At 43.0% G+C, this 16,594-nt stretch overlaps 1 protein-coding gene across 1 annotated transcript in view; it reads left to right on the top strand.

Moving 5' to 3' along the window:
* Window positions 1–16,594, top strand: part of RIMKLA (ribosomal modification protein rimK like family member A) — a 32,984-nt gene that overhangs the window by 15,168 nt on the left and 1,222 nt on the right. Inside the window, exons 2-4 of the mRNA XM_043461692.1 lie at window positions 1,415–1,645; window positions 7,123–7,209; window positions 12,631–12,834. Coding sequence (XP_043317627.1) covers window positions 1,415–1,645; window positions 7,123–7,209; window positions 12,631–12,834 — 522 coding nt within the window. The remainder of the gene's footprint in view (window positions 1–1,414; window positions 1,646–7,122; window positions 7,210–12,630; window positions 12,835–16,594) is intronic.

The raw sequence follows: 16,594 nt of genomic DNA, 5'->3' as shown, positions 1-16,594 counted from the left end.
TGTGAAAATGAAAAGTGAAAATCTCTCAGTCGTGTCCGACTCTTAGTGACCCCATGGACTGCAGCCCACCAGGCTCCTCCATCCATGGGATTTTCCAGGCAAGAGTACTGGAGTGGGGTGCCATTGCCTTCTCCAAACCACAGGCTATCAGGGTTGAAAGAGATCAAGCAGGTTGCTGTGAGCTTATCTAACCTTGACATTCCTTCTGTGCCATCCTTGAATGACCTAATGAGCCTCAGCCCATTCCATCCTAAGACAACGGAAAAGTATCCCTTTTGTTGAGTCCAAATCTATCTCTATGTAGCTTCTATTCAATTAAACAAACATGGAATGCCTACCACGCGCCAGATACTGTTCTAGGGGCTGGGGTCATAGCAGTGAGCAGTCAGACAAAATAATGCTCTTATGGGATAGCTCCTCAGCTCTTTCTCCTGAGGTCACAGAAGACAAGCCAAGTAATTCTTCTGCATGGAACCCTACAGACTATTGAAGACTTCACTCCTGTTCCTCTGACTCTTCATCACAAGCTGTTATTCCCAGTTCATCCAGTGTCATGCAGGTTTAAGTCCTTTGACTATACAGATTAATTGTTTTGTGATGCATTCTAGTTTTTCTTAATATTGAATTGACTTTTAGTAGATTGATTATTTTTTTTTTGTTATAAAGATAATATGCAGTTGGAGACATTTTGGAAAATATGGATAATTATAATATAGGAAATCATCTATAATCCCATTACTCACTGTTAAAATGTTGATATACCTTTTCTAACTTGTATCGATAATTTTATATCTTTTCTTTTTCACTTAACATTGACATTTTTATATTCATTATATTCATAATATTCCAGATGACTTTTCAAGATGAAATCATGCGAGTAGTAAAGATAATTTAAGTGACTTATACTTCATTCCCTGTCATTGTCTCCACCCTCCTAAGCCTCTATGTTTTAGGGACTACTATTAATAGTTCTCCTGGAGAAGGAAATGGCAACCACTCCAGTACTCTTGCCTGGAAAATTCCATGGACGAGGAGCCTGGTAGGCCACAGTCCGTGGGGTCGCAAAGAGTTGGACACGACTGAGCGACTTCAGTGTTCAAATGTCATTAATAGTTCTACATGGAAGGAGGTACTGGACTATTATCTCCTATGGATTTTTCTGACTTGGATTAGTCTCGGTATGCTGCCTTCCTCCCCTGCCCCCACTCATTCTTTTGTATTTCCTCAGTGTCATACTCTGCCCATTTTCTTGGAGTATAAGATGGACAGTAGCATCTCATTACAACAGGATATTCAAGTGCCATTTTCAAGGCTCTTCTTTCCGCTAACTTCAGTCTTGAGGAGTCTGTTGGAAGCAGTGCTTCTGGTGGGATTAGACAGCCAGCACACATCTCACTTCTCCCTTTGCTTGCAGGCCTACAGCTGAACCAGAAGGCGCTCACCACTTTCCCAGACGTGGTGCTTGTCCGCGTGCCCACGCCCTCCGTGCAGTCGGACAGTGACATCACCGTCCTGCGACACCTGGAGAAGCTGGGCTGCCGCTTAGTCAACCGCCCACAGAGCATTCTAAACTGCATCAACAAATTCTGGACATTCCAGGAGCTGGCTGGGCATGGGGTCCCCATGCCAGACACCTTCTCCTATGGTGAGTGTCCTAAACATAGAATTGAAACTTGTTTTTCCAAATTGCCCACATCGCTTATGTTCTCTCTCCCCAGAAGCCCTCTAGTAGCTCTTGTTGGCTTTCAAGGTGAATCTGCTCATCTTAGTTGAGTCAATACCTTGAGTATTTATCATAGTCATTCCCTCTGTCTGAAATGTCTTTGCTCCTTTTTCTCTGGAATTCGCTCATTAACCATGTAGCTGGGACACACTGCGTGCCAACTACCACACTAGGCACTCTGCTCTCACAGGAAGTAGGAGAGTCCTGCTCTCAAGGCGTTTCCAGTTCATCTGGGGCAGAGGACTGCAAGTAAACAGGCAATTTCAGTGCAGTGCAGTAAGTGCCAGGATAAGAGTAAGTGCAAGATGGTACGGGTTTACATAGGAGAGCTCCTAATTTAGTTTAAGATATTGAAGACTTCCCAAAAGAGATAAAGCTGAAGTTACCAAGCTAAAGCAAGGTGGGCAAGGGAGCAGTCTAAGAAGAAAGCAGAATATAGAAAGATTTAAAGGCAAGAGAGAACATGACCAATTGGTGTTATTTTGAGTAATTTGTAGAACATCAGGGAACTAGAGTTGAGATACATGGCTAGAAGGATAAGAAGTTGCCATCTACAGTATATGAATGAGGTTGGGGTAATCCTGAGACTAACAGGAAGTTATAGGAGGGCTTTAAGCAAGGAAATGGCCTGATCAGAGGTCAGAATATCACTTTGGCTATACTGCGGAGAAGGAATTAGACCAGAGGTAAAGTAGAGACAGGATATATAGTGGTGAAAGTGAAAGTCGTTCAGCTGTGTCCAACTCTTTGCAACCCCATATAGTCCATGGAATTCTCCAAGCCAGAATACTGGAGTGGGTAGCTTTTCCTTTCTCCAGGGGATCTTCCTGATCCAGCAATCGAACTGAGGTCTCCTGCATTGCAAGCGGATTCTTCACCAACTGAGCTATCAGGGAAGCCATATAGAGTGGTAGGCTTTATAAATGATGCAGGTGAGCAATGATGGTCGAAACTAAGGTGGTTAGAGTAGGAATGAAGTGAACAGATTCAAGATTTAAAAAGGAGACAGATATGAGGACCTGATGATTGATTGGGTGTTAGGAGGGTGGAGAGGAATCAAGAGTGACTCTGGTTTCTGCTTGGGCCACCAGATGTGAAAGCAAACACTCAATGAGTGTTCCAGGGAAGAGGAGAAACAGACTGGTGGGTAGGGCAAGGCATTATTGGCAGAGATTATTTGAGTTTAGGACACATTCTGTTTGAGGTGTCTATAGTATATGCAAATAAAAGTATTCAGTAGGCAGCAGATAAATGAATCTGGAGCTCCTGAGAAAGATGTAGACTATGGAAGTAGATATGGAAACTTCGATTATGTCCAATGAAATCACAAGAATGGAGATTACTCAGGGAGAACATGCAGAATGAAGAGAGGCCTGAGCTGCGTGAAATGGTTAAATGGTAAATTTTGTTATGTCTATTTTACCATAATAAAATAATAACTAATAAAAGAGAGTTTGAGAGAGAATCCTTTCAGTTCAGTTCAGTTCAGTCGCTCAGTTGCGTCCGACTCTGCAACCCCATGAATCGCAGCACGCCAGGCCTCCCTGTCCATCACCAACTCCCAGAGTCTACTCAAACTCATGTCCTTCGAGTCGGTGATGCCATCCAGCCATCTCATCCTCTGTCGTCCCCTTCTCCTCCTGCCCCCAATCCCTCCCAGCATCAGGGTCTTCTCCAATGAGTCAACTCTTCGCATGAGGTGGCCAAAGTACGGGAGTTTCAGCTTCAGCATCAATCCTTACAATGAACACCCAGGATTTATCTCCTTCAGGATGGACTGGTTGGATCTCCTTGCTGTCCAAGGGACTCTCAAGAGTCTTCTCCAACACCACAGTTCAAAAGCATCAATTCTTTTGCACTCAGCTTTCTTTATAGTTCAACTCTCACATCCATACATGACTACTGGAGAAACCATAGCCTTGACCAGATGGAACTTTGTTGGCAAAGTAATGTCTCTGCTTTTTAATGTGCTGTCTAGGCTGGTCATAACTTTCCTTCCAAAGAGTAAGCATCTTTTAATTTCACTGCAGTCACCATCTGCAATGATTTTGGAGCCCCAAAAAATAGTCTCTCACTGTTTCCACTGTTTCCCCATCTGTTTGCCATGAAGTGATGAGACCGGATGACATGATCTTAAATTTTCTGAATGTTGAGCTTTACGCCAACATTTGCACTCTCCTCCTTCACTTTCATCAAGAGGCTCTTTAGTTCTTCTTCACTTTCTGCCATCAGGGTGGTGTCATCTGCATATCTGAGGTTATTGATATTTCTCCCAGCAATCTTGATTCCAGCTCTTGCTTCATCCAGCCCAGCATTTCTCGTGAAGTACTCTGCATAGAAGTTAAATAAGCAGGGTGGCAATATACAGCCTTGACATACTCCTTTTCCTATTTGGAACCAGTCTATTGTTCCATGCCCAGTTCTAACTGTTGTTTCTGACCTGCATAAAGATTTCTCAAGAGGCAGGTCAGGTGGTTTGGTATTCCCATCTCTTTCAGAATTTTCCAGTTTATTGTGATCCACACAGTCAAAGGCTTTGGCAGTCAATAAAGCAGAAATAGATGTTTTTCTGGAACTCTCTTGCTTTTTCGATGATCCAGCGAATGTTGGCAATTTGATCTCTGGTTCCTCTGCCTTTTCTAAAACCAGCTTGAACATCTGGAAGTTCACGGTTCACGTATTGCTGAAGCCTGGCTTGGAGAATTTTGAGCATTACTTTACTAGCATGTGAGATGAGTGCAATTGTGCGGTAGTTTGAACATGCTTTGGCATTGCCTTTCTTAGAGATTGGAATGAAAGCTGACCTTTTCCAGTCCCGTGGCCACTGCTGAGTTTTCCAAATTTGCTGGCATATTGAGTGCAGCACTTTCATAGCATCATCTTTTAGGATTTGAAATAGCTCAACTGGAATTCCATCATTTCCACTAGCTTTGTTCGTAGTGATGCTGTCTAAGGCCCACTTGACTTCACATTCCAGAATGTCTGGCTCTAGGTGAGTGATCACACCATCGTGATTATCTGGGTCATGAAGATCTTTTTTGTACAGTTCTGTGTATTCTTGCCACCTCTTCTTAATATCTTCTGCTTCTGTTAGGTCCATACCATTTCTGTCCTTTATTGAGCCTATCTTTGCGTGAAATAGTCCCTTGGTATCTCTGATTTTCTTGAAGAGATCTCTAGTCTTTCCCATTCTGTTGTTTTCCTCTATTTCTTTGCATTGATCACTGAGGAAGTCTTTCTTATCTCTCCTTGCTGTTGTTTGGAACTCTGCATTCAAATGGGTATATCTTTCCTTTTCTCCTTTGCTTTTGGCTTCTCTTCTTTTCACAGCTATTTGTAAGGCCTCCTCAGACAGCCATTTTGCTTTTTTGCATTTCTTTTTCTTGGGGATGGTCTTGATCCCTGTCTCCTGTACAGTGTCATGAACCTCCGTCCATAGTTCATCAGGCACTCTCTATCAGATCTAGTCCCTTAAATCTGTTTCTCACTTCCACTGTATAATCGTAAGGGATTTGATTTAGGTCATACCTGAATGGTCTAGTGGTTTTCCCTACTTTCTTCAAGGTTGTAATTAAGGGATGATTCAGGGTCAAGGAACGGGTTTTGTTTGTTTAAGATGGGAGACAACTGAGCATGTTTTAAATGCAGCTGCCATTCTGAACTGAGAGGTTGAAGATACAGCAGAGGGAGGACACTTAATGTTGCAAAATCCCTGAGGAGGTGAGAGGGAAAGGGGTCTATGGCCCAGATGCAGGGATGGCCTCAGATAAGAAAACTCCTTCTTGGGACTTCCCTGGCACTCCAGTGATTAAGATTCCATACTTCCAATGCAAGGGGTGCAGGTCCGTCCCTGGTTGGGGAACTAAGATTCCACATAACATGCAGCCATAAATAAATAAATAAAGGGCCTTCCTTGCATTGTATTCTAGGGAAGGACAAAAGGACGGTTAGGGAGGAGTTACCTTTATCAGTGAGTATCAGGAAGGTAGGAGTTCTCTTCTTATAAAATGTTTTCACTGTGATGATGCCCCTGTTTACCTGCATTGCCTCTGTATGCTGCTTTACATTTTTAAAAATCATTAGCACTTTGGTGACAGGTCTTATTAGTATTTCAGAGTATTTTACTTTGCAAAAAAATTGATGAACTGTAACACCTGTGGTAGGAAGAATAATGGTCCTTTAAAGATACAAAAGGGCTTCCCTGGTGGCTCAGTGGTAAAGAATCTGCCTGTAATGCAGAAGCCGTGGGTTTGATTCCTGGGTAGGGAAGATCCCCTGAAGAAGGAAATGCCAACCCACTCCAGTATTCTTGCCTGGGAAATACCATGGACAGAGGAGCCTGGTGGGCTACAGTCCATGGGGTTGCAAAAGTCAGACAAAAGTTAGCAACTAAACAACAACAAAGATGCAAAGGTGTAGGAAATCAAGGAAGCTTATAAAACAATTTAGAAGGATTTTAATACATATTAATATTCATAGGTTTTAAATGAAGGCTTAAAAGTGTATAGTGGAGCCAATTCAGTCATGCCTTAACCTTGGATGAGACAAATCCCAGACTTGGTTTCTTTAGATAATGATTTTCTACCTCTGTAGAACAATCTACTGAAAGCAGCTTAGAAAACACCCGTTTACCAACTCCCAGTTTTGGAAGGTCTGAAGTCTAGCTATGGCATAGCCAGGTGCTATACTCAGGTCTCACTAGGCTGAAGTCTGGGGTCTTCCAGGCTCACTGGTTGACATTCAGTTCCTCATAGCTGTAGGACTGAGGTCCCGCTGTCCGCTGCCTGTTAACTTAGGGCCATTGTCAGCTCCTAGAGGCGCCCGCCTGGCCCTGTCACATGGACTTCCCTCCACCATGGCAGTTCACTCCCCTAAGGCCAGCAGGAGGGTTTCTCTGCTGCTTCACCTTCTTTTACAGGGCTCCCCTGATTAGGACAGGGCCCACCAAGAATATCACCCTTTTAATTAATTCGAGTCAACTGATTATTAGCCTGATCACAGGAATGCTGTCCCAGCATAGTCACTGGCCCCTCCTGCACTTAGGAGGGGGGTTATACAGGGCACCTACACCAGCAGGTAGGAATCTCGGGGGCCTTCTTAGAGATCTGCCTACCCCAGCCATGATAAGGGGAAAAAAATCCCTGCCCTGCCCGTGGGCTTGTCATGACGATGACATGGACTGGAGCTTGTGAAGCCTCTGCCACGTAGAAGCCCATGATAATGCCGCTTACCATATCTCTCTGCTCCCACCTTTTGGATGACAGATACAAAATGCATAGTCTGTCGGATGGAATGGGTTCAAATTGCCTTAATCAGAGAGACGCGAGGCCTCTAAAGAATTCCCACAGAGCCCCGCAACAATCACCCTCACCTTCCCTGACTTTTGCTTTTCTTGGCAGGTGGACATGAAGACTTTTCGAAGATGATCGATGAAGCCGAGCCGCTGGGCTACCCGGTGGTGGTGAAGAGCACGCGGGGACACCGGGGTCAGTGCCCTCTGCCCCGGCTTCTGATTGGGCGGCAGCTCTGCCTGGCCGAGACCCTCGCCCCGGAGCTGCAGGAGCGCTGCTCGGAGAGACGGAGCGCCCCCTGGCGGAACTTGTGGTGTAGTCCTTAGCTCTATCCCCACTGTTCTAGCTGTGTCCACACCCTCGCCGGCCGTTCCCTAGACTCGCGCAGTAGACTCCTGACTTGGTTCTGACTGGTTTCCCAAGCTCCACTGCCAGTGCATCCTCTTGTCTTTGTGGAAGCAGTTTCTCTGGAGCAAAGATCTCTTCTTGTCACCCCTTTGCTGAACAACCTTCCCAAGAGCTTGTGTTGCCTGTTAGACACAGTTCCTATTCCTCACCCTGGAGGAACAGTGTCCACCTTCCTTGGCAGCCTTCTCTGGCCCCCTGAACACTCCATAATCCATTCTAGACCAGACTGTGTCTCCTGCTCTCTTAAAAAATCTTTGTTCTCTTCCCTTTTCTGGGAACCCTGCCTTCCTCTGCTCCAGTGAGCTTCTGCCTGTGCATTAAAGCCAGCTTCACATCATTTCTTCTCCCTCCACAACCCTGGTCTCCTTCCCTCTCTTCCAAAGTTAATCACTCTTCCCTTTGTGTTTCCGAAGCGCTTCATCCTTGCCTCCAGCATAGTACTACACTTTACGACAGGTATAGATTTCTGTGCCTTTTCCCCTTTTTGACTGCAGCTGCTCAGAGGTGGGAACTTGGTCCTGCCCATCTCTGTCCCCAGGACCTCCTACAGTGCTCAGGACACCGTAGTTGAGAGGATGTGTGCGGCTGAAAGCAGTTCCCCTCCCCTGTGGTATGTGAGCAGGTACCTCCTGATGATACCCAGATGGCATCCTTTACTGCTCAGGGCATCTGGAGTGACAGGAGGTACCCTGGGTGGACACGGAACGAGCAATTCCCATGAGCCTGACACACACCCTGCTCTTGGTCTTCGCTGTGTAGAGGGTAGAGACGTTGCATTGCAGGGTGATGCACTGTGGCATGCAGGTCCTTGCGCCTGTTTCAGCCTCACGGAGGGAGGGGTCCGCTCTGCCATGAGGCAGGGAAGGCTTCAGTGGAAGGAAAGGAGACTTCAGTTGGAATGTGGAATTTGAACTGGGTAAGCAGCATGCAGAAGCCGGGGTGGGCAAAGCAACCTGGGGGAAGGATTGAGGAGTAAGAGAAATGAGTTGGGATGGTGAGGTGGGGCTCTGAATACTGTTCGGATATAATGCAGTGCAGAAATGCAGTGTCTCAACGAGTTTTTTATTGTGGTGAAGTATACATGAAATAAAATTCAACTGATATTTATTGAGTGCCCTCAAAGTGCCAGGGGGACACAGAAAGGAACAGAACAAAACTTCCTGCCCTCAAGGGGCTCACGTTGTAGAAGGGTAAGACAGACAATAAATAAACTAAATAGCAGATGTAGTACTTTTAGATATTTTAAAAATTAAGAGATAATTCATAAAAAATGTACCATTTTATGTTGTACAATAATGAGGATTTTAGTATTTTTACTCTTCAGTACAACCATTGTGTAAGTAAATGTTAGTCACTCAGTCATGCCCAATTCTTTGCAACCCCATGGACTGTAGACTCCTCCTCTGTCCATGGAATTCTCCAGACAAGAATAGCAGAGTGGGTAGCCAGTTCCTTCTCCAGGGGATCTCCTGACCAGGGGATCGAACCCAGGTCCCCTGCGTTGCAGGCAGATTCTTTACTGTCTGAGCCAGCAGGGAAGCCCCCACTACCTAATTCCACAATATTTCCATCACCTCCGGAAGCAACCTGTGCTGGTCAAAGGTCAGTCCCAGTGGTGCCTCCCCTGGTCCCTGGCAACACCTAATCTGCTTTCTGTCTCTATGGATTTGCCTCCTTTGGATGTTTCCTGTCAATGGAACCATACGATATGTGGCCTTTTGTGCCTGGTTCTTTTAATGTAATGTTTGTAAGGATCATCCATTTTGTAGAATGGATCAGTTTTTTATCCCTTTTTATGACTCAATAGTATTTTATATGGATATGCCACATTTTGTTTATCTGTTATCCATTGATGGGCATTTGGGTTGTTTTACTTTGTGGCTATTATGAATAATGCTGATGTGAACTTTCGTGCACATACGTGTGAACATATGTTTTCATTTTGCTTGAGTATATATATACCTAAGAATGGAATTGCAGGGTCATATGGTAACTCTTGTGTTTAACATTAGGGAAACTACCAGTGTTTCCCTACAATGATGTTCCACAACAGTTATGCCATTTTATGTCCCTACCAGCAATGTATGAGAGTTCTATTTTCACCACATACTAAATAAAACTTTTATATTAGGTATATTAATTGGCCTAGGCAAGTGATGTAAATGGTCACCATAGCTCCACCATAAAAACAAGTCACAAACTAAAAAGAACAAAAATGCATTTTTGCCAAGCATTAGTAATGTATAGGTCTATTTTACAGATTTATTTTTAAAATCTTTTTTAAATTGAGGTATAATTGACGTGTAACATTATATTAGTTTCAGGTGTACATCATAGTGAGTCAGTATTTGTATATACTGTGAAATGATCACAGTAAGTTAATATCTGTCATAGGTGCAGAATTTTTTTTCCTTGTGATAAAAACTTCTAAGATTTACTCTCTTAGCAACTTTTAAATGTGTAATTTGTTTTTATTATAGCCATTCTAGTGGGTGTTTGTGGTATCTTACTATGATTTTGATTTATTTGTATTTCCCTAATGACTAATGTTGAACATCTTTTCATGTTATTGTCCATTTTGATATCTTCTTTGGAAAGATGACTTTTCAAATTCTTTGCCCATTTTCAGTTGGTTTACTGATCTTTTTATTAAATTTTTTAGAGTTCTTTCTATATTGCGGTTACTACACTCTTATCAGATACATAATTTGAGCATGATTTCTTCCTACTCTGTAGGTCATCTTTTCACTTTTTTGATAGCATCCTTTGATGTACAGAAGGTTTTGATTTTGATGAAGTTCAATTTTTTCTTTAGATTACTTGTGCTTTTGATGTCATTTTGTGCTTGCCTAATCCAGGGTCATACAGATTTACACCTGTTTTTCTTTCTAAGAGTTTTACAGTTTTAGCCCTTACATTTGGAGTGCTTGATCCATTTTGAATTAATTTTTGTATATGGTGTGATGGAGTCAAATTTCATTCGTTTGCCTGTGGCTATCCAGTTTTCCCAGTATTATTATTGAAGAGACTGTTGGTTCTCCACTGAATGCTCTTGGAACTCTTGTCAAAAATCCGAAATTGACCATCTGAATGAGGGTTTATTCTGGGTTCTCAGTTCTGCTTCATTGATCTATATGTCTATCCTTAAGCCACACTGTTGTGTGTGCATGTGTGTGTTAGTCACGAAGTCATGTCTGACTTTTTGCAACCTCATGGATGGTATGGAGCCCACCAGGCTGCTCTATCCATGGGATTCTCCAGGCAAGAATAATGGAGTGGGTTGCCATTCCCTCTCCAGGGGATCTTCCTGACCCAGGGACCAAACCCGGATCTCCCACATTACAGGCCGATTCTTTTACCATCTGAGCCACCAGTAGAAAGTTTTGAAATTGGGAAGTTCAAGTCCTCCACCTTTGTCCTTCTTTTTCAAGATTGTGTTGGCTATTTGGAGTCCCATAAATTTACATATAAATTTTAGGGTCAGCATATCAATTTCTGCAGTAAAAGGAAGTTGGAGTTTTGGTGGGGATTACATTGACTCTGTAGGTCAATTTGAGGAGTATTTCCATCTTAACAATATTGTCTTCCATTTTTTTGAACGTGAAATGTCTTTCCACTTATTTCAGTCTTTAATTTCTTTCAAAAATGTTTTGTAGTTTTCTGTGAATAAGTCTTGAACCTGTTTGGCTACATGTATTCCTTTTGATATATTGTAAGTGGAATGGTGTTCTTAATTTCATTTTCAGATTGGTTGTAACACACAGCATCTGAGGAACAGTGGATAGGGAGTGAACAAAGTTGTAGCAGTTGTTAGACCCTGGTATATGGAAATAAATCTCAAGAAGGCAGTGGACTCATCATGCAAGATGTGCCCTTGAGAAAGTTACTAATCTTGTGGGCCCTAATTTTCCTTTTCTGTCAAACAAAAATAGCTATAGTTGTGCTAATGCCTTCACAGAGCTAGCATGAAATATGAAGGATATAATTTAAAAATACAGAGTGTTTGGCACACAGTAGATGATTAAATAATCTTAGTACTCTTCCCCCCACCCCACCCTAGTTTTTTCCCTCCTTGCTTTAAAACTGTAGCTCCTTAATTAACTGCAGACTAAGCCCCATATTGGAACGTCTGTGCCAGGAACCAAGGAACCTGTTTTTAGCCCCCATTTCTGCTGAAAATCCTCCCAGTGCCTATCATTGAATCCCTGCCATCTGCTGCCAGATGCCAGATCTCCTGGTGCCAAATGTCCAATGACCAAGCCATGTTTTGGAGGTTACTTTTTTATCTTATTTGCCACTGGGGACTGATACCCATCCCTCTTTTTTTTTTTTTGAGACTTCAGAAATGTCCCACTCTTTTTAAGGTAGTAACAGATCTTAGGAAGACCATCTCTTTGTTCCATACTTGCTAACAAGGTTCAGGGTACAGTATGTTCATGTCAGATTTGTAGAGGAAATCCATCAGGCCCCCCTGCTCAGATCTGTTAGCTAATGTGCAAGTGGAAAAGCAGATGTCAAGTAACTCAAAACGTAAGTGATTCAGGCAGAAAATAAAAAATTTGGAATCAAGTACGAATGCTTTCCCCAGATATCAATAGAAGTATGGGTCATTCCTTTTAGAAGTAAATGGATATAGCCAAATAATACATTTCTTATGTTTGAAAGTTCAGGACATCTGGCAGTGGCTACTTCTTGAACTCCCATAGTATTCAGCACTGACCTCTCCTAATGCCATATCAGGCTCATTGTCTTTTGTGGTCTGTCTCCATCTCAACTGGGAATTTCTCTAAAGTATGTTCAATTAATTATGTTCCATAAACATTGATTGACATGGTGTAAGTTTTGGGGATTTAAACAAAAGTGAGTGAGACATGGACTGTCAGCATCCTCCAGTTTTGGACCCGAATTAACTAGATTCTTAAGATTTTATTTTGGCCTCTTCTGTGTGTTTCTGGAATACATTTTTATTTCATTTTTTGGGGAAAAAAAAAACATTGTGAACAGAGAGGGAGGTGAGTAAAACCCAGGGAAAATAAAATTTGATGGCCATTTGAGAAGACACAAGAGTCAACTCAGAGAAGCTGAAGGGGCCAGAGTGAGGCAGGTTGGGAAAGAATGGTTGACTCTGGACCGGGAGGTGGGATGGCAAGGACTGTACTCAGAGGCGTGTCTAACTCCTCTTTTTGCTGTTTGTCTTTCTTCTTAAAGGAAAAGGTGTTTTTCTCGCAAGAGATAAACACCACCTCTCAGACATCTGCCACCTGATCCGCCACGACGTGCCCTACCTGTTCCAGAAGTACGTGAAGGAGTCCCACGGAAAGGATATCCGGGTGGTGGTGGTCGGCGGCCAGGTGATAGGCTCCATGCTTCGCTGCTCCACAGATGGACGGATGCAGAGCAACTGCTCTCTCGGTGAGGCACCGAAGCTCAGAGTGGGACTGTTGGTCGGGGGAAGCCACCAGGGTTTTTCAGCAGGATGTTTTGTTGTTCAGTTGCTCAGTCGTGTCCACCTGTTTGTGACCCCATGGATTGCAGCGCACCAGGCTTCCCTGTTCTTCACCATCTCGGGATGTTTGCACCCAGTCAGGGTGTCTTGATCCCTCCTGTCCTGTCAGACCCTCTGCGAGGTGCCAGGGTCACAGAGAGGAATTAGAAGCAAGCCCTTTCCCTTAGCAGTAAGCAGTCCAGGTGGGGGACAGGTGGGTATAAGGGCCGTGATGGAGGTCAAACCAGGGAACGTCAGGACACTGCAATGTGAACTGCCTTTAAACAAGGGAGCAACAGGAGATCTGGTGATTGAGAAAAACTGATGTCTGGAAAGAGGATGGATTGAAGGCATAGGAGGGAGGCAGGGGAGCTGATTTTGGAAACTGGCAACAGCTCAGGCCGAAGTAAGGAGAGTCTAAAACTAAGGCAGTAGGGTATTCCTTGGGGTTCCGGTGGTTCAGACTCTGCGTTTTCACTGCTGAGGGCGTGAGTTCAATCCCTGGTCTGGGAACTCCTGAGAGCAATGTGTTATGGCCAAAAACAAAAAAATAGAAGGAAAGAGAGTGAGAAGTAAACCAAGGTAATGGCAGGAGACAGAGCATATGCTTTTACCTTGCATTGATAATTGAAATTGTATTTCTTTTTTTTTTTTTCCATTTATTTTTATTAGTTGGAGGCTAATTACTTCACAACATTGCAGTGGGTTTTGTCATACATTGATATGAATCAGCCATGGAGTTACATGTGTTCCCCATCCCGATCCCCCCTCCCACCTCCCCCTCCACCCGATTCCTCTGGGTCTTCCCAGTGCACCAGGCCCGAGCACTTGTCTCATGCATCCCACCTGGGCTGGTGATCTGTTTCACTATAGATAATATACATGCTGTTCTCTCGAAACATCCCACCCTCACCTTCTCCCACAGAGTCCAAAAGTCTGTTCTGTATATCTGTGTCTCTTTTTCTGTTTTGCATATAGGGTTATCATTACCATCTTTCTAAATTCCATATATATGCGTTAGTATGCTGTAATGTTCTTTATCTTTCTGGCTTACTTCACTCTGTATAATGGGCTCCAGTTTCATCCATCTCATTAGAACTGATTCAAATGAATTCTTTTTAATGGCTGAGTAATATTCCATGGTGTATATGTACCACAGCTTCCTTATCCATTCATCTGCTGATGGGCATCTAGGTTGCTTCCATGTCCTGGCTATTATAAACAGTGCTGCGATGAACATTGGGGTGCACGTGTCTCTTTCAGATCTGGTTTCCTCAGTGTGTATGCCCAGAAGTGGTATTGCTGGGTCATATGGCAGTTCTATTTCCAGTTTTTTAAGAAATCCCCACACTGTTCTCCATTCTTTTTTTTTTTCTTTAATTGTGTTTTTCTTCTGTATTTGTTGTTATTAGAAAGCTGCAGTTTATTTGGGTCAAATGCATAACCCCATCCCATTAACCTGTTGATAAGGCTTGTTTTCTGTTGTGGCGAATGGAGATGGTCCCGAGGGCATGGAAATTCTTATGTTCATTACAGAAAGCTACTGTCAACTACAGTCATGAGTGGAATTTGTTGGCAATGTGAAAAAATACCCAGTTGTTATTTCCTAAATGGCCAGATGAGTGTATCAAGTCTGGTGACTAATGAGGAGGCCGAAACACCAGTCCAGTCCTTCAGCTGGAGTGTGGTTGAGCAGTCTCCCAGAGTGGGCTCCAGGGTAGATGCCGATAATGTAAGGATTAGTGAGAGACCTCAGCCTCAGGAAGCTTATAGTCCAGTAAAGAAGAAGACGTATAAACAGATTGTTGTAAGGTTCAGTGACTAAAGTGCTGTGATAGAAGCAAATGCTAGGCTAAGGTTGACACTGTACCTAGTATATTATCTCATTTAATTTTCATGACACTCCTATGTCTTGCCACAGTATCAAACCTTATGTATTAACAGTTTGTCTTTTTCAGTTGCTTCACAAAATTAATTCTTTAACTGGAAAATACCACAACTTTGTAATTTATTCATATTGCTTTTTTTTTTTTAATGAACTGTTCTAAAGCTGCTTAATAACCTTTTCCTCATGCAATGTAATAAGTGGTGGAGAGGCAGAGTTAAGGTATAAGTCATCAGTTTATGAGAATACAAGTGTTGTGTTTTTAAATTGTCATTTTTTTTTAACCACTTGATTTATTTGTTTTGGCTATGCTGGGTCTTCGTTGCTTTGCAGGGGCTTTGTCTGGTTGTGGTGAGTGGGGGCTACTCTTCCTCTCAGTACACAGGCTTCTTGCTGCAGTGGCTTCTCTTGTTGCAGAGTACAGGCTCTAGAGAACGGGCTTCAGTAGTTGTGGGCACAGGGTTTAGTTGCCCTGAGGCATGTGAGATCTTCCTGGACCAGGGATCTAACCCATGTCCCCTGAATTGGCAGGCGAATTCTTATCCTACTGGACCACCAAGGAAGTCCCAAGTGTTATCTTTGCAGGAAGACTAAAGGGAGACAATTAAATCAGAGGTCTTAGCTTTTTAACAAGTACGAGTAAGCAGACTCTCTCTTGGTATGGGATTTTTGTATCACAAGCCTCTCTCAGAAAGTAATAAGTTAATTTTGTTTCTTCTAATGCATCCTCAATGTAGAAAAGTTAGGAAATATGGCACAGTCAAATGAAAAAAAGATATTTATCATTAATCCCACCATCTAGAGACAACCAATGTTAACATTTTGGTGGTGTTGTTTCTGACAATGGTTTGGTTGTTTTTTTTTTTTTTTTTTGGCATAATTATGGTCATACTGCACAGCCTTTATACCTTTCAAGTGTTAATATTTTCCCATGTGATCTCAAACTCACCATCATTTTTAGTAATGGTTGTAAACTATGCTCCTTTCTTCTGTTGTGAGCTACTTAGATGATAGTATTTTATTTACTCAGTAACAAATATCGAATGATTACTATGTACCAGCATTTTTATTTTCCAGCATTTTGAATAACTCTGCCATCAGCATATTGGTGCATAAAGCTTTTTTCCCTATTATATAAGATTATTTCCTTCGTGGTGGATTGACTGGGTCAGAGAATATAAACATTTTTTTAAACTCTAGAGAAGAGTATTATTTTCATATCACTTTCTCAAAGAGTGTCCTGATTTCCACGCAGACCTTTTGTGAGTAATAAAAATGCCCATTTCGCTACCTCTCACCAGCATACCCCCCTTCCTTTGAAAGGTCATTTGATTCATCAGTTGGTGTCTGGTATTGTTGCCAAAATTTGGCCTCTGTACACTGGGGCTGGATTAAATCTCAGAGACAGAGTTTTGGGAGAAGTAGAAAGCAATTCTATAGGTAACTCAGTTGGTAAAGATCTGCCTGCAATGCAGGAGACCCTGGCTTGATTCCTGGGTCAGAAAGTTCCCCTGGAAAAGGGATGGGCTACGCGCTCCAGTATTCTTGGACTTTCCCTGGTGGGTCAGATGGTAAAGAATCCACCTGCAATGTGGGAGGCCTGGGTTCAATCCTGGGTTGGGAAGATCCCCTGGAGGAAGGCATGGCAACGCACTCCAGTATTCTTGTCTGGCGCATGCTATGGACAGAGGAGCCTGGTGGGCTACAATCCATAGAGTCAGAAAGAGTCAGACTCAACTGAACAACTAAGCATAGCATAGCACAGAAAGAAATAGCTTTATTGCTTTGCCAGGCAAAGGGGG

Source organism: Cervus canadensis, chromosome 2, assembly GCF_019320065.1.
Source record: "Cervus canadensis isolate Bull #8, Minnesota chromosome 2, ASM1932006v1, whole genome shotgun sequence".
NCBI classification, from domain to species: domain Eukaryota; kingdom Metazoa; phylum Chordata; class Mammalia; order Artiodactyla; family Cervidae; genus Cervus; species Cervus canadensis.
Note: the sequence above shows the minus strand (reverse complement) of the source record. Positions and strands in the feature narration are given on the sequence as shown.